The 23,276-nt window shown below is 58.2% G+C and overlaps 1 protein-coding gene and 1 long non-coding RNA gene across 2 annotated transcripts; both read left to right on the plus strand.

The window, feature by feature from the left end:
- Positions 1-202: 202 nt before the first annotated feature.
- Positions 203-7,959, plus strand: LOC128134666 (coiled-coil domain-containing protein 81-like). Its single transcript, XM_052772683.1, has 12 exons — positions 203-266; positions 934-1,181; positions 1,571-1,727; positions 2,607-2,863; positions 3,278-3,363; positions 4,055-4,167; positions 4,911-5,028; positions 5,851-5,977; positions 6,457-6,657; positions 6,985-7,142; positions 7,446-7,568; positions 7,779-7,959. Exons 1-12 carry the CDS (start codon positions 203-205, stop codon positions 7,957-7,959), a joined length of 1,833 nt encoding a protein of 610 aa, XP_052628643.1.
- A 791-nt stretch (positions 7,960-8,750) lies between these two features.
- Positions 8,751-9,674, plus strand: LOC128152443 (uncharacterized). Its single transcript, XR_008238655.1, has 2 exons — positions 8,751-8,813; positions 9,494-9,674. It is a non-coding gene; the product is annotated as an uncharacterized LOC128152443 (long non-coding RNA).
- The last annotated feature ends 13,602 nt before the right edge of the window (positions 9,675-23,276 follow it).

A 23,276-nucleotide genomic window follows, 5' to 3' on the forward strand; every position in this document is an offset into this window, starting at 1 on the left:
TTCTTGCCACCGCTCTGCTCTAGAAGAGCTGCTCTGCAGTGAGGAGGAGAAGGCGGAGAGAGGCAGCACAACAGCACTGGGGGTGGTGAAGGGCGGCGGCGGAGGAGAGCAGAGAGGAGGAGTAGGCTTTTTGCAGGAAGCAAGAAAGCCATCGGCCAGCCACCTGCTGCAGTTCTTGACCTGGAGCAAGGGTGGAACTAAGATGGCAAAAGACCTCTTCTTGCGGCCTCACTTGTCTCCAACAACTGAGAAGCTCAAGAGTACTGGTAAGGCCCTCACACCCAATTTCATGAGTGCTGCCAGGTCAAGGACATCTCTGAAAACAGGCATGGAAACCCTGAGGGCTGTGGGGGTGGCTGCTCAGGACTGGTGACTGCAAGGAGGGACCTGCTTGACCATCCCTGAGGGACGAGGGGCTGATTCGACAGCCAGGGCTCCTGGTTCTCTTCCTGACGTGGTCCCTGCTTTCCTGGGGCACCCCAGGCAGAAGTCCCTGGCCCCAAAGGGCTGCTCCTTGCCTGGTGGTGAGCATTGCCCACCCTGAGCTCATGTCCGAGTGGAGGAGCTGAAGGTGCTCGTGGGCTGTGCAGAGTCGGTGTGTTTGGAGATGCAACGCAGGGAAACTGGCTGGGGAGACACCGGGGCCTGCCCTGACCCTCTGAGACTTCCGCGGAACCCAGCACCGTGCCCTCGCTGGCGTGGCAATCCACTGCCGGTTTCCCATGGGAGCGAGTCACACCCTGGAGAACTGCACCTGAAAGGAAAGGAGCCCTCCTGGAGGCCAGCTGAGGGGTCCTTTGGTTCTTGCCGGGCTCTAGAGAGACCATCTGAAACACTTGTGTTAGAAATACATTGGTCCTTGGACAGGAGTGGGCTGAATGGTTTTGTGGTTGCTGCCTCAGAGCATGACATGTCTTTCCCTTGTTTTTCCAGAGTTCGTCAAGATTTGGGCCAGCACGTCATGCTACCTCAGCCAACGGCTGGCTCTCCACCAGGTGGGACTTACCTCCTTCTCCTCCCCTCACATCCTGACGAAGGTTGATGAAGTCCTGACAGACCTTTGCCATGGAGTGCAACTGGTTTGCCCCTCCTTTGAAAGACGGAACAATGCCCCAGCACGACCCTGCAACGCACAGATGTGCAACGGACCACCTCCTCTGTCCATTCGGATGTACAATAAGGTCCAGGCCTGGTGTCATAAAAAGGGTTGGCGCGTCTGGAGTCCCCATGGTCAGAGTTGCATGACAAAACTTGGGAGCCTGGGACACTTCAGGGTTTATTCCAAGTGTGGGAACCACACACACACCACTCCCCCCCCCCCCCCATGTTTTATCTTTTTGAGCCAAAGGATGTTTGTCAGCTTTTCCTGAACTACCTGGCTCTTTGTGAATGAAGGGGAGTGAGAGGGAAAAGCGTGGGCCCTCTTTGTCTTCTCCCAAGGTTTCCAAAGAGCCCACCTTGCTCCTTTGTACCTCAGGCATGGGCAGGGCACTCAGCGCCGTCACCATTCTCTGACAAGTCATCCATCTGTCCCTCCAAGACTTCTGATCCACCACCTCCTCTGTTTCAGGCTGTCCGCATTCCTGGACTTGGGACTTTTGTGGTTGTCAGAGAGCGAGTAGTCAGCAAGGAGAAGGATCCGGTGGTTGTGGAGAGACCCGTGTTTCATCTTGCGAACGCTATCGCGCGGGACCATGGCCTCCGATATGGTTGCATAGACATTCCTGGTAAGCAGACAGACTGAAAGCGGCGCTTGCCTTTTTGAGCAGAGTGGGGAGGTGTGCTCTGTTGTCCAGAGGTGACTGAGCGGAGTACCAAACTCCCACCGCAATCCTGAGAACAGCTTCAGCTGGACAAAACCAGCCTGCTGTGAAAAGGACCCTGCCTACCTACTCGTTTTGAATAATCACCAGAGGACAATACAGCATAACAGCACACTCTCTCTGACCTGCCTCAACAACACGTTTCCTTCCAGTTTTATTGGTGCTGTGTCTTCTTGTTACATGGTATTTCAACTCTCGCTCCCTCTTTCTGCTGCGCTGGACCTAATACAGGCAAATGCCAGGCTCTTCCCGGCTCTCACAGCCTCTTTGCAAGGGGGAAACCCGGGGGAGGAAAGACGGTTCGTTCCAAAACCCAGTGACCGCAATGCCTGCGCTTCCTAGTCGCTGCTGCCATTGCAGCAGCTGTCGCGGGACCCTGGGGGGCACCAAGAGCTTGGGACTGTGTTTGGGGTGCATTTGTGTCTAACAACAAAGAGAGCACAGAGTGTGGGCACAGCTCCAGTGGCCTGGCACCCTCCAGCTTGCCGTGGGACCTGGCGCCTTTCTCCCCACCTTGTCCTGCAGTCATGGCTCTTCTTCCTGCCAAGCGCCTAAGCCTCTTTCCTTCCCTTTCTGTATCAGAGAAACCACAGCTGTTGGCTCCACACCTCACTTTCCACCTCTAGCAGGAAGGGATGACCGGAGCTTCTCCTCAGAGGCGCTGTACCAGCTAGACAACTCAGTAGCAACGTATTGCATGAGAGCCTGGCAGCTGCAGACTTTTGATTGTAGCCTGCTTAGCAGCTCTGCAAGTTCACGTGTTTCTCTTCTCTTGTTTTTCAGGTCATCAACATTTTGAGCAACTGCCATACGCTCAGATAGCCTCAGACAACGCTGTCTCTGAGGGCACGGTGCAGCTCTGCGTGGAAAGGACCATGCGTCTTTTCCGTGTCTGCCTCGAGAACAGGGATAACGTTGCCCTCGTTTGGAGGGACGTGGGCATGCTGATCATCCAGGGAAGAGACGTAAAAATGAGATTTTACACAGACTTTCTGAAAAGGCTGAATGGGACTGACCAGATGTTGCAAGCTGTTCTCGAGGTAGGATTTTTATTTTCCCAGTGCCACTCCTGGTTCTTCTGAAATGCATTCTGGGGGCTGGGGGGCTGCTTTCTCCTGGCCTGCCATGCCTTTTGTTCAGCCACTTGGGCTCCTTGCGGTCTACAGTACCGCAGGCGCTCTGTAGAGCGCTTCCCTTGCGTGCGATGGTCCGGCTTTGCAAGAGGTACCGCCAGAGGGGCCTCACTTTGTGACAAAAGGCCAGCGTTGATGGTGGGCAGCGCTCCTGGCCTCACTCTCGGGGTAGGGAGCAGAGGCACAGGCAGAGCAAGGCGGGCTGAGGCCAGAGCCCTTTGGCTGCTCTGGCTTTTTGCTTGCGTTGGTCTAAGGTGGCCTGAGCAGCCAGCCCTTCCCAGTGTCCCCATGTCCCATCATCTGTCTCCATCCTTGTTGCAGATGCCAGAGATGAGGGACTCGGTCATCTCACGCCATGACACTGCTGCTTCCCAGACCTCTTCTGGGCGTGTTGTCGTCCTACCGGGGTATGTTTGCTCCTGCAGCCCTTGGCTGAGCAAGCGAGCAGCTTCTCAGCTCATGCTTGGGAGGGCTGCCTTGCCAGGCGCCGGGAACTACACTCGTGATGGCACTGAGGACTGAGTGTTTGAGAGGCCTGTCGGCAGGGAACTCCCTGCTTGCTCTTGTTCAGTTTGACTTCATTTGGAGGAACATGGGACAGCGACAATGCTTCATGTGCCTGTCCTACTGTGGACCTAGAGAGGCATTTAGGCAACATTTTCCATCAGGTTTCTCCCGCTCTTTTTCTTTCCTGTGTGTGAGACTGCCTTCTGCTTGGGGCCAAGTGGTAGAGGGGTGGGTTCTTGTCCAAACAGGACCTTGCAGCTGGTGGGGTTCTGCAGAGCTCTGTCTCGTGCCAACATTGCTGTGCAGTGCCATCGACGACTGAGGGGAGGGAGGTGACTCCTTATAGCTGCAAAGGCATTAATCTGCAAGGCTCTACAAGAAACTTGGAGGACTAGATCAGGATTCAAAATGGTATTGCATAATCAGAGCACTAGAGATTAGTCTGCCCTCCATGTGCACTATGAGTAAAGAGCGGAATCATTTTCCCCAGAAGCAGCAACGGGAGTTCCTGCTGTGGTCCTCCGGGACGGGCTGCCTTGGGAAACAAAGCGGTGTCCTTTTTTCAGCCTGGTGCCTACTTCCTCTTTCCAGGTACAAGCTTGAGACCGTGCCTAAAATGCCAACAGTGAAAGCAGACCTGACAGGACATGTGAAGGCCACCCCAGAGAAGGGCTGGGGAAAAGGTGATGGCAGTGGAAAGAAAGGTAAGGGACCAGCGGGTTGCTGGCAGGGGGCTGGAGGTTTTCCTTCCTCCGCTCCTGGAGGGGATTAGAGCTCAGGTTCCCCCAGCATGCCTGGAAGAGGCAGAGGCACCTCCTGTGACTCTCTGTAGCCATTATGGTGAAGCTCCAGTGACCCATTGTGGAACAAGGTCTCAGGACAGCCCTGCACCACAAATGGCCACTGGGACTGCTGAAGGACACCTTCCCAGCGGCCTCCACTCCCCAGCCTGTGCTGCAAACAGTGCCAGCCTCTAACCCTGCTTCTTTCCATCATATTCTCAGAAGCAATGCCTTTGGTGTGAACCTGCCCCAGCAGCAAATCTGTGTGCATGGGACCAATGCAGAAATCCAAGAGCTGGCTCCTCTTGTGCTAAATGATTCCCTTCCCCAGCATGGCTCTTGGAGACCACCAGCATCTCCCAGGGAGCCCCCCATTACAGCACACGGATGAGAGAAAGCTGTCGAAACAGTTTTCCCCGGGGAATAATGGTGCACTGCAGGCATGAGGAGCTGGGCAAAAAACCCAGTGTCAGAAAAGGCCTAAGGCCTCCCAGGAGACATGGCTTTCATCCAAAGGGGTGAAAAGGACCACCTTCATCAGTGTTACCACAGGCCTGAGCAGACCTGCACATCACTCTTCTTGGAACTGGGACATAATAGGCACCCAGTTCCCAGAACAACACCAAGATGCTGTTCTGAAGACGCGTCTCATTTCCTGTTTCTAGAGGACCTTGCCGAGCAGCGCCTCCTTCGTCGAGCAAGGCTTTCTCCAAAGCGGTTACCTGCAGCGACTGTAAAGTCAGAGCAGGGTCAGAAAGCTGAGGGGAGGGAGCCTCGCGCCAGGTGAGACGCTTGCAGAAATGGTGAGGGTGACCCCGTGCTCTCTCGTCTGTGTGGGAGCGGGATGTTTCTCCTGGACACAGGGGCTAGACAAACTCAAAGTGCAGTTATCCCACGTCCCACTAACTAATGGTTCCTTGGTGCACGGCAAGCGTCTTTTAGCTTCTTGGGAGACTCTGCCAGCAGCACCATTTCTGTCTTTGCTCCTGGTGTGCGTATCCGTTGAGTAACTAACTGCAAGTGCTCCTTCCAGGAGCGGAAGGTCTGTTTGGCTTTCCCTTCAGATTGAAATGACCCCGACCTTTCTGTTTGCTGAGAACAGTGTTCTGCACTTAGGTACTGCAGAGGGTTCCTCCGATTAACCGGAAGCCTCTTCTATGTCTTATGGCCTGCAAAAGAGAAGGGCCAAGGAGAGCTCAGTGGCAGGATTGCTTTTCTCATGGGGTCGTGTCCTCCTCCTTTTGACACCGCGTCCCCAGGGCCCAACCTCCTCGTACAGCCCGTGCGCACTCTTTTATTTCGGACCACTGAGCAGACTTCGGTGCACTGACCCGAAGGATGTAGCGGTATCTCCGGGCGCAGGACCCTGTTCCTCTCGTTGCTCCAGCAAGAGAGGGCCTAGACCTGGGCATCCTGAGTTTTAGTGGGGCTGTTGGGCACATCTGAGTCTGACAGCTTGGGGTCTTCTCTGTCTCTGTGGACTTGATCACAAGGAGGCAAGTAGAGCGCATTCTGCTGCAGAAGCAGGCGCACCACTTGGAAGCGCAAGATGCAGAACCAGCTCCTCCTGCGCTCCTGCCAACACACCCTGTTGTGTCTTTGCAGGCAGCTACCGGCCATCCAGGGGAGCTCCTTGAAGGAAAAGGAGGAGAAAGAGAAACAGAAACTAATTCCTCTGGTCGAACCCCGAACAGTAGACTTCATTGCCAGAGCTATTGAGAGGAGAGAAAAGGTACCTGACACGGGCTGCTGCAGCGAGCGTGTCGTACTGGACCGTAGAGAAGCGCCGCTCCACGCATGCCGATTCTCACAAGGTTCTTCACTGTGTGTGCACAGGACCACTGACTAGTTGCTTTGGTGTTTACTTGAAGAGAGGCGGGTGACTCTGCCATTTGAGAATATATTCTTCACTTCCATTAGCCTCATGAAACACACCCAAAGACCTTACTTGTGAATGTTTCTGCCGGCAACGTGACTGGAAGGCTTGTCTGGGACAGCCAGCTGCCAGGTGTTTTTTAGCCTGGTGGTCGCTTATCTTCCTGGTCATTACAGACGGGCTCTTTGGTGGGAGCAAACTTCCCACTGGGAGCAAACCAGTGTGGGCAGAAAGGCAGAAGAGAAGGGGCAGAAGGGAGGGTAGGAATGAAAACAGCCCAGCCCTCTGCAGGGCAGACTAATGCTGCCTGCTGTTGCATTTTCGTCCCCCTCCAGAATAAACACTTGAAGAGGAAGGAGAAGCTTCCAGAACACATCCAGAAATACTTGGATAAAGAGGAAAAGGAGAAAACAGAGCTGGCGGAGGAGGAAAAAAGTAAACTGCAAACCCGGCCAGTGACCAAAAAGAAGGCTAAGAGCGAAAAGGAGACGGTGAAAGCGAAAGCTAAGAGAGAAAAGGAGACACAGAGGAGCCAGGTACTTTGAATTCCTGCAGAAAAAGAGCACTTTCTCTTCTGGGGGGCTGAGATTGCAAGGTACCTCTAGCACCCCAGCCGTCCCAGCAGCATTGCTGCAGCAGAGCTGGGCGGGTGACTGCTGCCTTTCCTGAGCAAGAGGGGCGACAGGGAGTTGTAGTGAAACCCTGGTGACACTCAGGCATCACCCCAAGGGTATGCTGAGGTCCTTCTCCTGGTTTTCCCCATCCCGCTGGGGTCCCTGCCAGAAGTGGCCTGGGGGTGTGCATGCTGGGAAGCAGCACCCTGCGGGTGCGGGGCTGTTGTATGAGAGTCTCTTCCTGTGCAGGAATCCAGTACCGCTGAGCAAGCACCAGTCAGCCCCTCAACTAGCACGGAGACGGGGGACTCCAGCCCCGACCTCCTGGAGACGATGATGGAGGAGTGGGAAGAGGCCAGAGGAGAGCCACCCACAGTCTGCGAGGACGACACTGTCCCCCCTAAGCGGTAAGAGTGCGCCAGCGCCAGCCGAGGCCTGGAGCACTGGGGTGGTGGTGAGCCACTGGTGGTGGGTCAAGGAAGCCAACCCCTGAGCCATGGGGCCTCACAGAGCGCCCGGGGATTTCTCCAGCCATGGGAATGAGCTGGGTTAGAGCCCGATGGCAGGGGCCAAAGCAGGTGCTTGAAACTCCTGCTGCCTTGAAGGGGTCGTGAGGCCGAATGGGGCCACGTAGGCGTGGGGCTGGGCGCAGGAAGAGGCAGGAGAGTCGCAGCTGAAGGGTCAGAGAGACTTTGTCCTTGCTGTTGCAGGAGCCTTTCCCCACGGACACGCCAGGCCCTGCGGCAGGTGGTGACGTGCATCCTGGGGCAGGTCACCCGCAAGCGCAGGGGGCAGAGGGATGACCAGACGGATCTGCAGGACAAGCTCAAGTGGTAAATCTCTCCAGACACGGGCAGTGTCTCCTCTCCCGCGCTGCCCTTCCTCCCGCTCCCCGCAGCACCGGGGGAGACAGGCGCTTTTCCTGGCACTGGCCTCTCGGCGGAGCCACCTTCTGCGGCTGCGGCGGGCACCCAGGTTGGGAGCCCCGGCTGGAGAGCGGTCTCCTTGTGCTCACGCCGCCTCCTCCCACTGTGTGTCTGCAGCGAGCTGGCAGTGCTGCAGTGGCGTCGGTTGGGGCAAGAGGCATGCAGCAGCCCACAGCTGCGGGAAGCTGGACCCCAACCTGCACCCCCTGCTAGGGCAGGGAAGAGGAGGGCAGGACCGGTACGTGGTGTGGGCTCCTGGAGGGACTGTGTCGTGTCCACCTGTAGAAAAGCGCAGTGATACGGATGTCATGTCTTGCAAGACCCCATATCGTGTGCTTAGCTGAAGGCTGAAGCACTTCTCCCGAGGTTTTCTCGAGAGGCAACAGGTTGTTCTGTCCATTTAGAAGACAGCCTTCACTTCTGTCATCTCCAGCAACACCCAAAGAATTGATCTGGTGGTGTTTGCAATGGCGACAGCACTGCCAGGCTTGTCTGGGATAGCAAGCAGCTGGGTTGCTTTCAGCCCCGTGGTCACTTGGCTCAGGGGGTCATTGCAGAAAGGCTCTGCAGTCGGTCCTGTGAGGACTGTGAGCAAACCAGGGCTGACAGAGAGGCTGAGAAGAAGGGGCAGGAGGGAGGGAGAGAGCTAAAATCCCCTCAGCCTTCCGCCGGGGAGACTAACACTGCCTGCTGCTGCATTGCCGTGGTCCTGCAGGCGCAGCCCCGCGTGTGCACGGAGGAGGAAGGACGCAAGCTCTGGGACTCCTTGCGCAAGAAGTGCCAGCAGAAGGCAAGGGCAAAAGTGGCACCCCCGAAGGCTTGGAAAGACAAGCGAGAGCCATGGGAGGCCCAGGTGCTGCAGGCGGTGAAAAACAATGAGGAAAAGAGTATTCCTGTCCTGCGGGGAGCCAAGGTGGGAAGGTCCCTAAGCCCTAGGAGCGTGGGGGCTGACTGTCCTGTGTGGGACTGTACCAGTTCCCTGCTGCCCAGTGACACCTCCTGTGCTCACCCCTCTCTCTCTGTGCAGGGCTCCTGCGTTCGTGGCACTCCAGAGTGGTGGGGAGAGGGCAGAAAAGGGCCATCCACGGGGGATGAGGAGAGCCCAGAGGACAAGCTGAGTCTCTGCCTTTTGGAGTCCTCACCTCTGAAAAGGTGAGTGTGGGCCAGCTTCAGGCCAGACCTGGGCCAGCTGGGGGCTGGTGACCCAGCTGTGGGTGGGGGAAGCAAATCCCAGAGCCACGGGCCTGGACATGGACAGCATCCTCTCCTTTGTCATACCGTGGGAATGGCATGGGTCAGTCCCTGATGCCAGGTGCCTCTCTGCAGCCCCAAGCACAGCCAGCACTGAGGGGGCTGTGGGGTTGAATGGGACCATGGCGGCGAGGGCGACTGGGAGAGGGGAGAGGTGGGAGGGTCTTGGTCGAGATGGGAGACTTTAGCCCTTGCTGTGGTAGCAGCCTTTCCCCACGACCCCGCGGGCTTTGCGAGGAGCAGCGACCCGCCTCCTCGAGAAGGTAGAGGGACAAGCCCACTGCTGTGGTGGTGAGGAGAACTGCCTCAGGTAAGGATCTCCAAACATGCCCGGTGTTTGCCCCTGCCCGGCAGTGCCCTTCCTTCCTTTGAGTTCCCACAGCCCCCGGGCAAAGAGGGTCTTTTCCCAACAGCCCTCGTGGCGTGGAGAGCAGCAGGCTGGGATTGCATAGCACGGACCATGGGCCTGCTCTCTCCAGACAGAAGCAGATCCCACCACATGTGTCCTGACTAGACTTGCAGTGGTGCTCTGCACCTCCCTGTGCATACAAGACTACAGAGCTCTGTATTCAACTCCTCAGCCCTGCGGAGCAGATCTGGTCCACGTCGGCGAGTGCCAGGAGAGCCTCTCGGGCACAGAGGCTCCCGAGAGAGATGTCCAGCAAGAGCCTCCTCCAGCATGACGAGCGCCAGTGCCGGCCAGCCAGGCTGTTAACACCAATGCTTCCGTCTGTTCAGTAAAGCCCCATCTGCAAACCACTGGGTCTGACGATGTGGGTCTTTCCTCGGTGGCTGTGAAATCTGCACTCGGCAGTGGGTGAGCTTTGGTGGGGCAGGGAAAGGCCACTGCAGGAAGCAGGGCTGGAGCTTCAGTCCTGCTCCAAGGGCAGCCCTCTCCCAAGGCTTTGCTGTACCAGCTTGGCTGTAGCCCTGCTGTTGGTGGCCCTTGCACCTCCTGTTCTCTGGCAGTGTGCCCTGCTGTGGCTGCAACATCTCTGCCGAGGAGGGGATTTTCCACGGGGGGAGAGGAGGGAGGAGGGGGAGGAGGAGGAGCAGTGCCGGGCACCCAGGGGAGCAGAGCTGCAGGGGGGAGCATCCGGGGGCTCGCACAGCCAGGGAGCTGCGGGGTGCCCAGGGCAGCGCTGTCAGGGGTACCCAGAGCTGTGCAGCCACCACCCTGTGCCACGGGGACAACGAAATCCCAGGCAGGAACCGTGCCTGGGGAGAGGGAAGCTACAGGGGGCGGCTTTTCAGCTGGGTGGCTTGACTCTGCCAAAGCTCTGCTTGGGCTCCAGAGCCTTTTGTTTGACACCTCCTGGCTAGAAAGGCAGGGTGGGGCTGAGGTGAGATGGGGACACCTCCGAAAACTTCTCTCCAGACACCTGGGTGGGCATAATGCATGCAACAGGGGGCCCGAGAGCGGGCTGTGCAGGAGGAGGGAAGGAAGCCCGTAACGGCTGGCTGTTGGGCACCCACACCCTGCGCGGGCTCCAAGGGGACTCCATGCAGGCGGGTGGCAGTGACGCTTCCAGAGCCCAGGCAGGCTTAACGGCGCTACATGAGGTTGGGTCAGTCTGTTAATCCTCTGCGGGCTACTTTTTTCCTGAAAAGCCCTGAATTTGTGGGGACCTGACTTTGCCGACATAGAAATACACCATTTCCTTTTCACACTGCGGGATTGCTGTGCCTTTCTCGTGGCACCCGGGGACCTCCCTGTGCCTTTCTGTGCGTCCCAGGGCCTCCCAGGGCTGGCAGCAGGCAGCCAATGGCCTCTCCTTGGGCACTGCCGCCCCTGAGGAGCAGCAGGGTCTCCCGATGGGCAGGGGAGGATCAGGCACCTTCGGGCATGCTGATTCCTGCCTGGGGGCTCCCAGCACCGACCTAGAAAGCACCTCTGCACCCACCTCTCCCATTGCCCCCGCCAGGAAAGCTCTTTCCCCTGGTCCCCCCCTACTGATGCGCCAGCAGGGCTGGGGAGAGGGTAGCTGGGCTGCAAGTAGAAAGAAAGGCTGGGTGAGAGGCCAAGCCCCTGCTGTGCCATGCCCCTCGCCACGTCCGATGCCCCAGCGCAGGGCTGAAGGCCTATACCAGCTGCACAGCCTCAGCACCGACCGTGGGGCTCCCCGAGATGAAGGAAGCTGCGGCACGGCCAGGAGCCAGCCCTCCGGTTCGCCAGGAGAGAGCCTGGAGCAGGAGACCAAGTGATGATCTCTGGTGGGCTGAGGTGAGCCTCAGGGCACAGCCCCACTGGTTAGGCCCAGCGGCCCCAGGTCAGGGCCTTTGTGTGTGGATGACACTGGCGAGGCGTAACCCCACAGGCCCAGGGGCCTTGCCACCCCCTCCCACCACCCACAGGGTCCTGTGGCAAGTAAATTAAAGGCATTACTTTAACAAAGCAAGGCTGAGCAGCTCGGCCCGCACTGCCCAGGAGCTGCCCCCAGCAGTGCGTGTACCTCTCCACCAGCTATGGAGCTGCCTTTCGTCTGCATCTGGAGCATCCCACTACCTGCCACATTGACACCACAGGTTCCCTCCTACGGCATGGCTTACTTGAGGACAGTGCCCGCCCAGAGCTCTGTCGCCTTCTGCAAACTGCGGAGAAACAGCATCACACCGCTGCTACAAGTCCTTGGGACAGGCAGGGCTGACTAAATACTTCTGCTCCGGGCGGGGAGTCACGGAGACAAGACAAAGCTTCATGGGGCAGGATTGCGACTGCAGAAGTTACAGCTTCCTCTCTCCTGTGAGAGGGCCGGCTTCTTTGCCTTTTCTTTCTTTTTTCCTCTCTTAAGGGACAGAAAAGTCCTTCCAGTTGCTACGTGTGGAAAAGGGGCATCTGCCCGGGAAGGGCCCTGTGTTGCACCACCCTCATGAAGCAGGCTGTGTGTGTGTAGGCGGGGCTGCAGCATGGGATGTTCACAAGGGGAAACCCTGCTCAAACCGCTCCTCCTATTTCTCCCAAAGAGACCAGCTCGCTCTTTACCAACCGGGTGCACCTGGAAATGTCAGAGCCTTTGCCATGCTCTGCGCCCAGTTGGGCCCAGGCCTAGCCCACCGTACACATGCACCCTCTCTTCATTGTACCGCAGCAGCTGCCCCGGATGCAGCAGTCACAAGGAGGTGAAGTCGGCAGAAAGCTTGCGCAGCCCTGGAGCTATCTTCTGGTGACATTTTCCTCCCAGTGGCTCGGGACTTAGTGAATGTGCTCTCCCTCAGAGACGGGTCGTGTTAACGCCAAGCTGAGGGCACGGGAGGTGGGCGCAAGAGTTACGCGGGAAGTGCCAGTGAGGATAAGTCAGGCTGTAGCCCTCATTCCTGCTGACGGTACACTGCTCTGCCTGCAGGGCCCACGCTCCTGCTGGACAGCTGACCTCAGGAAAGCCCAGACCTCTGGGATTATGTTTGCCTCTCAAGTTGCAAAGCATCTTCCTTGCAGAAGCAGAAGACATCAGGCTGATGCTTCTGCTCCCCACCACTCCCAGAGGGCCCCTTTCCCCTGCTGGTGCCTGCCTGCTGCTGTGCTGATGCACCCAGCAACACCTGCAGCAGCTACAGGGAATGGTCACCATCTTGCTTTTGTTGAAGCGTGGCTTTCTGGTGACCAGTGTTTCTGTCTAACAGCTTAGGGTTTAGTTAGCTCCGTGCCCCAGCAAATAAGAACAAACCACCCAGAGAAGTCAGGAGTTTGGGCCTGCCCCTTGAACTAGACTGCCCTGGACATGACCAGGAGCTGTGCTGAGTTCCAGGAAAGCGGGAAGACCCAGGAAGGCCATGGCCAAAGAGGTTCGAGCCCTGGCAGGACGTCCATTGTGAAGGGAACACTGGTCGCACGGTCGGGATGGTCTCTGTGCAGCCCAGGGTACTTTTGGGACGTCACCTCTGAGCTACTGTGGCTGCCCTGTCCTCACTGCAGCTCCCCTCAGCAGAGCCCAGCTCCCCCTAGGCTGCTGCTCAGCAGGCGCGTAAGGCACGGAGGCTTGGCTGTGCGGTTGGCCTCTTTTGGGATCTTTCTTTTGGGGCTGGCAGCAACTTCGCCTGCTGAATCCCAAAGGTGCTTTATCTGTCCCATACTCCTGCCGGGCTCACTTGGCTGATGGGGATGCCATGGGTCTGTGGCCAGTGGGCTGGGTGCCCCGTGGGGGTTGCAGGGGTCTTTGGGAGTGCCAAGACACCTCACTGCCTCTTCCTCAGTGTCCCCCTGCAGCCGACGTGAGCTGTGCTTCAAAATGTCCTGCAGGCTGGGACCGTGCAAGGGAGCAGTGGTGGGGTTGGTGGGGTTTTGCGGACAGTCACGTCCCAAGCAGAAGAGGCGTGCGCTGAAAGTGGGTAAGGGGAAAGGCCCCTGAAAAGCTGAGGCTGGGTGACCAAGAATGGTAAGGATGCAATTTTCCCCAGGGGAGCGTATCAGCTCCCGAGGTTTTCGGCAGGTCCCAGTTCATAAAGGAAGAGTTTCTCTGGGACGCAACTGAGTGCATGCTGCCCAGATGCCTGCGTGCAGCTGATGAGGCAGGGGTGGTACAAAGAAGGACCTCTCCCTCTGCAAAAGGAAGCCATTTATTACAGAAAAGCAGAAAGCTGATACAATTGTACAAGAGTCACAGTGAAATATCTTCTTTTTTCTTTTTCTTTTTCTGGGGAGATACGACGTTATCATGTCACTATTTCTTAAGCTTTTTAAAAGCTAGTATTAGAGTAAGCAGTAATAGGAACTACGTTACTAGACAAACATTGGCAAAGCTCTGGCAACAGTTGGCATCTGCGACAGAAAGAAAAGATGTAATTATGTGGTAGAGTCTCAACAGTTTTTTGCACAACCAGAGCCTGAAGAGCCATACTGCTTATGTCAAATCTGACATGACGGTAAGAATCGGGCTGTCAACATGCACACTATATTGCAGCAGCTTGTTGGCTTCAGTACTTCAATAGTCCCAGTTAGAATGAGGAAGTCTTGGCGACCCACTGCAGTTTCTAAACAGCTTGAGTGGTTACAAATGTGAGCAGCTACCAAAAGAGAGGAGCGCAAGGGAGAAGCCTCAAGCGAGGGACCTCAGCAGGCTGGAGAAATGGGCCGCCAGGACCATCATGAAGTTCAACAAGGAAAATTGCAAAGTCCTGCCCCTGGGGAGGAACAACCCCAGGCACCAGTATATGCTGGGGGCCGACCGACTGGGAAGCAGCTCTGCAGAGAAGGCTGCTGAGGATGCTGGCGGACACCAAGTTGAACTGGAGCTAGCAACGTGCCCTTGCCGCAAAAAGGACTACCGATGTCCCAGGCCGCATTAGGAGGAGTGTTGCCAGCAGGTCGAGGGAGGTGATCCCGCCCCTCTGCTCGGTACTGGTGAGGCCACACCTGGAGCACTGTGCCTAGTTCTGGGCTCCCCAGTACAAGGGAGACATGGACATGCTGGAGAGAGTACAACAGACAGCCATGAAGATGATTAAGGGACTGGAGCATCTCTCCCACGAGGAAAGGCTGAGAGAGCCGGGACTGCTCAGCTTGGAGAAGGGGAGGCTCGGGGGGGATCTCATCAATGTGTATCAATACCCAAAGGGAGGGTGCAAAGAGGATGGAGACAGGCTCTTTCCGGTGGTCCCCAGTGCAGGACCAGAGGGAACGGGCACCAACTGAAACACAGGAGGTTCCCTCTGAACATCAGAAAACACTCTTTTACTGCATGGGTGACTGAGCCCTGGCAGAGCTTGCCCCGGGAGGCTGTGGAGCCTCCACCTTTGGAGATACTCAAAAGCCGTCTGGACGTGGTCCTGGGCAACCAGCTCTGGGAGTCCCTGCTTGAGCAGGGGGTTGGACCAGATGACCTCCAGAGGTCCCTTCCGACCTCAGCCATTCTGTGATTCTGTGATCTGTGACTGCAGACATCATCAAATAGCATTTGTCCTCTCTGCCGCCTACCTTAGAAATCTCTAAGGGCACAAATAAGGAGCAGCTTAGGTGCTGTTCAAATCAGCCAACTTTTATTTGGATCCCAATGAGTTCTGTACGTTTAAAGAAGACTTTCTGAACCATCCTTCAAGCTCTCTGTCTCTTAGACTGTAGATGAGGGGACTGATTCAACATGTTAAGACAGTTTAGAAAAAAGAGCGTATTTTGTACAGGTTTCCCACTGTGATAGCATCTGGTAAGCAACATACCATGTTAAAGTTCCATTGACAGTTGTAACACCAAACAACGATCAGACGAGAGGAGCAGGTGTAAACACCTTTTTGCCAAAAGAGATTTTCAGACCGGAGGAAAGGATGTGAATTGTAAGATGCCAGAAATCGTAGCAATGTGAAGAGAGCATCTCGTCACATCTGTGGTGAACTCCGCACTGTGGCCAGCGTAGTATCATCGCAGGAATGATTAAAGATTAGCGTGAGATTACAAAAGAATTGGTAAATTTCATTAGCAACATACAAAGTCAGTTGGGATAGAAACACTCGGTTAGGATACTGACCTTACATTTTCTTATCCTGCTCCGAGCTTAAAGCAGAAAGCGGTATTCCTGCTGTGCTGCAGGGGAGAAGTTTACGTATTGCTAAAAACCAAGCATAAGACACCCCTGCCCCTGGGGATAACATTCCCCACAGACCAAACCACTCAAATGGTAGAACTTCTGTGCAGCCCCCGCAGAAACGGGCTTCCCGCCATTCTGAAAGCTGGGAGGGAGCGCAGGCCATCAGGCAGGAGGAGTGGCCGTGGAGGGTTGGAGGTGGTGGTCAGCCAGCACCAGCGCAATGATGAGGGGTTCTTGGTCACGGTCAAAAAAACAGAACAAGGAAAAACCAGCAAGACAGCAATCTCCATTTCTGCAAGGTTCCCAAATCCTAAAAGGGCAAACTCAGCAGGAGATGCTTCATTTTCTTTTCCCTCTTTTCTGCATGAGCTCTTCCTGTTTGGTAGGAGGAAGAGAAGAGATGAAGCGACAAAAAAATGCAACCTGCGTTAAGCTTGAACAAATCTCAGACATCGAACATAACATTTCCAAAGGAGAGAGGCAGGGCTCTGGAGAGCACTGAAGGGAATGAAAGGTGCCGGGGGCATGCTGGGACGTGTGAACATGGGGCTCTGGGCCAGCTGGAGAGCAACAGGGAGATCCCCAGGGAATATGAGGGCAAATGTGGGACTTGGGGCCCCCCAAGAGGACCCAAGTGCCCAGGGGTGAGTGGGCCTTGTGCCACCCACAGGGGACACCCTGCCCCTCCCGGCCTGGGTGGCGTGTCACAGTGGTGCCTTTGTGACCTGACCTGTCTCTGTGACACCCTGTGGTGCTGCATATGGTCAACGCAGCCGTGGCCCCCACCCCGCAGTGTCTGGCGGGACGGCGACGGGACAGGGCGAGAGCGTGGAGCTGGCAAGGAGCCCCTGAGCGCAGCCCACGTCTTTCATCGCCACCCCCCGGCAGCCCCGCGGTGCCGAGGCATTTTGCCGAAGCTTACCCCTTCCCCATCCCTACCCCTTTCCTCTGTCCCGCAGGATGGCGGAGAGACCCCCCAGCCGCCCCAGGGTGGCCTGGGAGGAGAACAGGGCTCCCCAGGAGAGCAGCTCTCCACCGGAGCCCCACGAGGTGTGCATGCCCAAGCCGTTGCAGATCGGTAAGTGAGGGGCCCTGCTGGGCTGGGCAGGGCTGGGGCCAGCGACCGCACCCCGATCGACGCCAGGGTCCTGTTTCCCCGGCACATCGGCAGTGGCAGTCCCACGGGTGGGGAGCACGGCACTGCCGGAATGCTGCTTAGGGCTGGGAGACTGCCCCAGCACAGCCTCCCGCAGGGTGGGAGACAGCAGAGGGGACCCGGCTCCTGCTGTGGGATATGGGCAGCAAGAGGCAGCTGGCCTGGCACTAGGCAGCCGTAGTGGGGGACGGGGACCTTTCCAGCCCATCTGCAAGTGAGTTCCTAAGCTCGGTGCCCTCGTGGCTTTCTGTGCCGTGCTGCACTCCAGCATCACAGCCCACCTGCCGGGCATCCTCCAGCCCAGACACCCGTGGGGAGACCGTGCCAGGGGAGCGGGAACGGGGCTGGACAGAGGGCAGAGCTCCTTCCTCTCCCCGTGTTTGCCTTCGGCCTCTCCCTACAGCCCTCCCTGCTCTCCTCCTTTACTAGGTGCCCTCTCTGCCGCTTCCAGCTGGCTGGCTCTGTACAGAAAGGAAAAAGAATCCATGCAGTTCATCCAGGTTTTTCTAAAGAACTCCAAAAAGGTAACCACGGCCATTTCCATGGTAGCTGTGCCTGCGTCTCCTGATGGAGCCACCGGCTCTGCTGCCTGCTGCCAGGGCTGCTGGGCGACCGCTGGCTGGGCAGAGCCGCTCCCGCCAGGTCTCCTGCACAGCACTGCAGCCCCAGTGCTCCAGTCCTGCTGGCCGCGTGTCTACGTTCTCACGCTCCCCGTTTGTCTCTCTGTCCCCTGGCTGCCAGGAGAAGGCCCAGAAGATGCGGTTCCTAGAGACCATCTGCACCCTGTGCAAAGCTGCCAGGTGCAAGGGCTTGTCACAGGGCCTGAATGCGTTCTGCCACAAATTTGAGCTGGCAGAGAACATCAAGGTGAGGGGACACCCGGCGGGTCTGGGGAGGGCGGCAAGGTCCCCGGGCACCGGCACAACGTGAGGACAGCGCATGGGCAGGGGAAGGCAGGGACAAGAGTGTGTGGACACCGAGCTGCCCCGAGGGGACTCGGATGCTGCTGAGAAGCCCTGCCAGCAGAGACCCCAGCACCGGGGCGGGGGGGCGGGGGGCACACTGGGGGCCGGTGCTGGGGCAGGGGCAGAGGGTCTCCGCCAGCCCTGCCACCTGGTGCTGGGTCTGCTGGTACTGGGTGCTGGCAGCTGCCAGGTCCCATCCCGGATGTGCTCTGCAGGTGCTGCTGGAAGAGGAGCCCATGGACCACCTGCACACAGCGGTGCGGCAGCAAGCTATGCTTGCCATCGCTGCCTTGAGGTACCTGCCAGGCCCCTGGTTTGGCTGGAACCTTTCCACAACCCGTGGCCCTGGGCCTGGCCGGGGCCACCCCCCATCCAGGCACAGTCCAGTGGTGCCATCAGAGGGCCTCTGCTTTGCCCTGCTGGCAGCTTGTTGGGAGGGCGCAGGGGAGGGCAGAGGGATCCTGCGGCTCCCCGCCACGTCTCAGCTCTTCCCCAGAACGGGAGGCGGGAGGCTTGCCTGCCAGGACTGTCCTTTGGCCCAGGCCATATCGAGGATGGAGGCGGTGCCTCCTGGCAGCACTCCCCACACACCCTCCATCCCTCTTGGGGACCCCCTGCTCCAGAGCTCCGTGTCCACCTGCCCAAGGCATCGAGGCACCGCTCCCAGCACCGGTGTCCGACAGGACCCCCCCCCCCTCTCTCTTTGCAGCAAAGTGGAGATGGTGCTAGAGGGCAAAAAGAAAAGCCTCTTAGAAGCCTGCTTCAGGAGTGTCTTCTTGCTTCCTCCAAAACCAGACATGCAGGGCCTGGACACTACACTCTACTTTGAGGTAAGTGCTGGCTGAGCTACAGGAGCCCCCAGTCCCTCTGGGCTGCTCCCCGGCCGCCGCGTGCTGAGAGACAACCGGAGATCCAAGGCAGGGCAGGATATCGACTTTGCTTTGCCACCCTCATCCCTTTGTCCCCTTCCCGTGGGCCTGGCCACGTCCAGTGCTGCAGGCTGCTCTGCCCACAGCAGCTTGCCTGCTCCGAGGCTTCCCCTGGGCACCGCGAGGCAGCGCAGGCGTCCTCTCTTGCCGTGGGGAGTTCAGATCCGTCTCCAGGGTTGAGAGGGACTGCAGAAAGACTGCCACAACCCTTTGTCCTCCTTGCAGACCCTGGACGCCATGGACACCATGCTGCGGACGTTGGTGCTCAGCTCTTCTGCCTCTGGCTTCACAGAGCTGCAGACAATCTTACAGGTCTGGTGTTGGCAAAGAGTAGGGTTCGCAGGGGCTGCTCCTCACCCTGGAAGGGAGTGTCCACTCTTGAGTGGACAGTTCGCACCGCAGTGCCATGCACAGAGCACACTGCAGGGAGGGTGCCCAGCTCCCCTGGGGGAGGCAGGGGTGGTCCACCATGTTCTTCCAGAGCCCAGTGCCCCCTGCCTGCAGTCAATGTGACTTGCCCTCTGCAGCCTCCTCCTGTGTCACGGCAAAGCCTTGCCCATGGCAATTCTGGGCCAGCTCTGTCCCCAGACCTTTGCTTGCACCAAAGCGGTGGGAGGCATTTGACCCCTCTCCTTAGGCACCACAGTGGTGGCAGCTGGTGCTGCTCTTCCCCCGCCTCACAGTCCCTTGTGCTTTCCTCCCCAGGTCTGACCGGGGCAGAGACCCCCTGGGACCTGCCTGTCCTGCACAGGGAGCCCAGCCCTGAAGCTCTGTACTCCTGGCTTCCCAGGGGGCTGTATCCCCATTCCCACATTGCAGACCCCCCGGGCAGGCTCCTGCCCAAAAGCCCAGCCTTCATGGAGAGGGGACACAGGGCTGTGTTCTGGGGGAGGGCACGGAAAGGAGCAGACGCTGCCCTGGGTGTGGTATCTGCCTACCTGCCTGGCCACAGGGACTGCACGTGTCCAGCCAGGACTTCAGCAGTGCTGCTTCTGCTGGTGCAGGTGCCAGCTCGCAGGGCACATCGGCAGTTTCTCTCCTCCCAGATGCTGCTGACCTTCACCAACTGCCAGAGTGCAGCTGTGTGCGAGAGGGCCGTGGGGAGGATTGGGAGGCTGAGTGATTTGCTGGCCAGCTGTTCCTCCGTGGAGGTAAGGAGCCAGGCACCCTCCAGCCAGGCTCTCTCCCCTTCCCTGCACACGGGAGCAGCCTGCAGCTCAGAGATGCCTGCGCGGCAAGCCTGGGCACCGGCTGAGGCGTTCAGCAAGGCTCTGCCCTGGAGCGAGGGTCTTGGTTTCTTTCTTTTTTCTTTTTCCCACGGTCTTCTCTCCCCAGTTTCCTCTCCGCCAGGAGCTGTCTCGGCCCCCAGTCCTGTGCAGGACGGGACTGCCCAAGGGACATGGTGGGAGCCCAGGCCTGGCAGCTCTCCCTGCCCTGCTGCCCAGCTAGCTGCTTTGGGAGGGCCCTCCAAAGCTCCAGCTCACCGGGGATCCTTCCCCTGGGCAGAGTCTTGGGTTCAGGGCTTTGGTCGCAGCTGCTGCCCGTCAGCCCTTCTACCTGTCCTCCCTCTCCTGCCCAGGTCTGGAGCACCTTTGTAGGAGATGATGCCAGCCCTGCCTGCCACACAGAGATCCATATGCCCATCCTGGGACAGCTGCTGGGGCACCTCATCCTCTGCCGCACTTGCAAGAGCTGGGAGATCAGCTGGGTTGCTTTGGATGCTCTTCATCACCTCTTCAGATTCATCCTGCAGCAAAAATGTAAGAGAAGCTGTGGTGGACCGCATCCCTCCACACACATCTCCTCATATGCCTGCTTGTTTCCCTGGGTATTGCAACAGACCGTTCTTGTGCTTTCTGGAGGCTGTCCATGAAAGTCTGCTTCCCTGACCTCCTTTGCCCCTCACAGCTGCTTCCCGTAGCATCCCAGCTATCGTTTTGCTGCAGAAGCTGAATGCTCGCCAGAAGTCCAGGACCTGCTCTTTGCTGCTCTCCTTCCCCACTCTTCTCAGGACCTCTCAGAACCCGGCTGTTTCATGGTCCCCACAGCCAAAGCTATCATTGATTACCACGTCCTGAAAATAGTTCCTCCCTATTGGAGAACAGCAGATCCAGCTGTGCATCACCCCAGCTGGTCCCTCCAGCGCCTGCAGCAAGAAGGTGTCCCTGACGCCCTCCAGAAATCTCCCTGACTGCTTGCGTCCTGCCATCTTGCAGGCAGGTCTCAGGGATGTTAAAGTTCCCCATGAGAAGCAGGGCATGTGACACAGAGACTTCCCCATGTGCTTTCAGGAAGACTTCATCCACATCCTCTCTCCAAGTGGGGGGGGTGTCTGCAACACGCTGCCACCACCATGTCACCAGCACTGCCTCTCCTCTGCTTCTGACCCACGTACTCTCTCTCAGACTCTTGATTGTCCCCTACATCTGAGCTGCTCCTTCAAATACGAGCCCTCCCCCAGCCTCCTCTTCCCCATCTCTCCTGAAGAGCTTGCATCTGTGCACTGCAGCACTCCAGCCACGCAAGCCGTCCCCTGCATCTCAGTTATTCCAACAATGTTTTAGTTGTGCGACTGCATGCAGAGCTCTAGTTCCTTTGAGTTTCCAAGGCTGTGAGCATTTGCACACATACGCTTGAGGCAGAAGTCTCTCATCCTTCTCCATCATCCTTCAGGTCCCTCTTGTTCCCTTTGCCTGTCACCCTGTGCTTTACACCCTTGTCCACCACCTCCTCCCCTGACTGTGGGTCATAACCTCCCTCCTCAGCCATTCCTAGTTCAAAGCTCTTTTCACCATGTGGTAAGCTTGTTGGCAAAGACGCTGTGTCCTACCGACTCTTCTGTGATCCCCTCCTGTTTAGGCACGACACTGCCAGAGGATGACGCAGAGCATCCACAGCGTCAAAGGGAACGGGAAGCTGCGATCACCTCCTGGCTTTCTGCGCCCAGCACCAGCAACATTACAATGGTAATGAGCTCCTCGCTTGCTGGGCCTCTTGTCCGTGGCATCAGCAGGAGACTTGTGTGAGCAAAGGGATCCGGAATCAGCAGGGTTGGCATGGCCTCACTGTCACTGGTGAGAGGGTTGCTGCTGTCGCTGAGCAGGGACTAAAAAGGGCTGCACTCCAGTGTCCCAGCAGCAGCTCCAGCCCTCCTGTCCACCAGCAAGCCCTGATTCTCTGTAGGGCCAGCACACTGTGCCCACGACCCCAGCCCTACTCTCTCACCCTGAGGGCCCTCTCTTCTCATCCTCCACCGCGCACTGACTGCAGCCCCTGCTTCCAGCTGTCCTGTGGGCACTGCTGTCAGCACCGCCAGGCCATCTCTTGCCAGAGCTGCTCTCACCGCTCAGCTAAGCAGCACCACCAGGACACTCGGTGTGACGTGTCTTCCCTGCCTTCCTCCCTCCCATAGGCATTTGGAAAATACCTCCAGCCTTCTGAGAGGACAGACATCGTCCTTGTGGCCATTGAGGCCATGGGAGACTCAAGCATCTATGACAAGGAGGAGGCGAGCAGCATCCTGGATGTGGCTGTGAGAGAACCTGCCTCCTGGCTGACGGCGGTAAGCGGCCTGTGGCTGCCCTGCCCTTGAGCCCTTTCAGGCATTGTTCCTCCTTCCATCCCTCCCTCCCTAATGCAGGTGCCTCAGGCACCCTGAAGCCATTTTAAGCCAGGAGAGTAGGATGGGTAGGGCAGCAGCTTCAGAGGCAGCTGAGGAAATGGCTGCACTCCAGCGGCAGCACCATCCTCACCCGTGTGCCATCCAGGTGCCAAACATCGTGAGGTGCGTCTATGAAAACATGGAGCACATCCACACAGCGTCAGCCCGGCACAGCCTGGACCTCCTTCTTCTGCTGATGACTGACCAGTGCCCCATGGAAGTGGTCACGAGCCTGTTGAAGCTCTCTCCATCTTGTGATAGGTACTGACCCCAACAGCTCCTGTGGGCTTGTCCATGTGGGGAGAGGGGCCTGGAGCCTTTCCGGCTGCTAGAGCCACTGAAAACCGCAGGACACCCCTGAGGAGAAGGGCCCTCCACCCCACCACGCTTTCCAGCCCTGCTGGATCGGCCAGGCCTGCAGTAGCCAAACCTGGCCAAGCCAGCCCAGAGCCCCGCCACAAGGTTGCTCCCTGCCCCATGGGGAACACTATCTCAGCCCCCTCCTGCTTGCCCAGGCAGGGACCCAGGCACTCAGGCGAGGGGGTTGAGAATGGCCAGGGCTGCAGGACAAGCCCGGGACCTGCCGCGCTGGCCCGGGCACAGTGTGGTGGCCGAGGCAGCCCTGCTGACAGAGTGCTCTGGGCCTGCAGTGCTGCTCTGGCCATGTGGGATGTGATGCTTTCCCAGCCCCACACGTTGGAGAAGGTCTTGAGGGAGCTACTCGGCAAGCTCCAGGACCAGCAGCTGCGCAGGGTGTTCAGCTCCAACACAGAGGACGCCTGCATCCATCACTTGGCTGTGAGTGATCAGACCGGTCCTTGCTCGCTCTCTGGGCTGTGCCTGCCTCTCCAGGAAAACAGGCACGGCCCTCTCCCCTCCCATCTGCCCCGACACGGTCACCTCCTCCAGGACATACGGACACAGCCCCTTCGGGCCAGCAGGGACCTGCCCAGCACCAGGTTCCCCTGCGCCAGCCGTGCAGGGCCACTCCACGCTGCTTGGGCCCCCGGTGCACAAGCACGAAGCCCAGGCAGCCCCTGCCTGCCCAGGCAGCACTCTGCTTCCCCCCCTGCCCGCATCCATCCCTCTGCACTGCTCTGCAGGCTGGAAACCTGGGGCAGGGCAAGGGCTCGGTCGG

This window comes from Harpia harpyja, chromosome 2 (assembly GCF_026419915.1).
Source record: "Harpia harpyja isolate bHarHar1 chromosome 2, bHarHar1 primary haplotype, whole genome shotgun sequence".
Classification (NCBI taxonomy): Eukaryota; Metazoa; Chordata; class Aves; order Accipitriformes; family Accipitridae; genus Harpia; species Harpia harpyja.

Bases quoted from the DNA above. Each gene is read 5' to 3' on its own strand.
- LOC128134666 (XM_052772683.1), top strand. From the start codon at position 203: ATGGCAAAAGACCTCTTCTTGCGGCCTCACTTGTCTCCAACAACTGAG. The intron at 1,182-1,570 runs GTCCAGGCCTGG...CCTCTGTTTCAG, and splicing joins CCATTCGGATGTACAATAAG to GCTGTCCGCATTCCTGGACT. The intron at 3,364-4,054 runs GTATGTTTGCTC...TCCTCTTTCCAG, and splicing joins CGTGTTGTCGTCCTACCGGG to GTACAAGCTTGAGACCGTGC.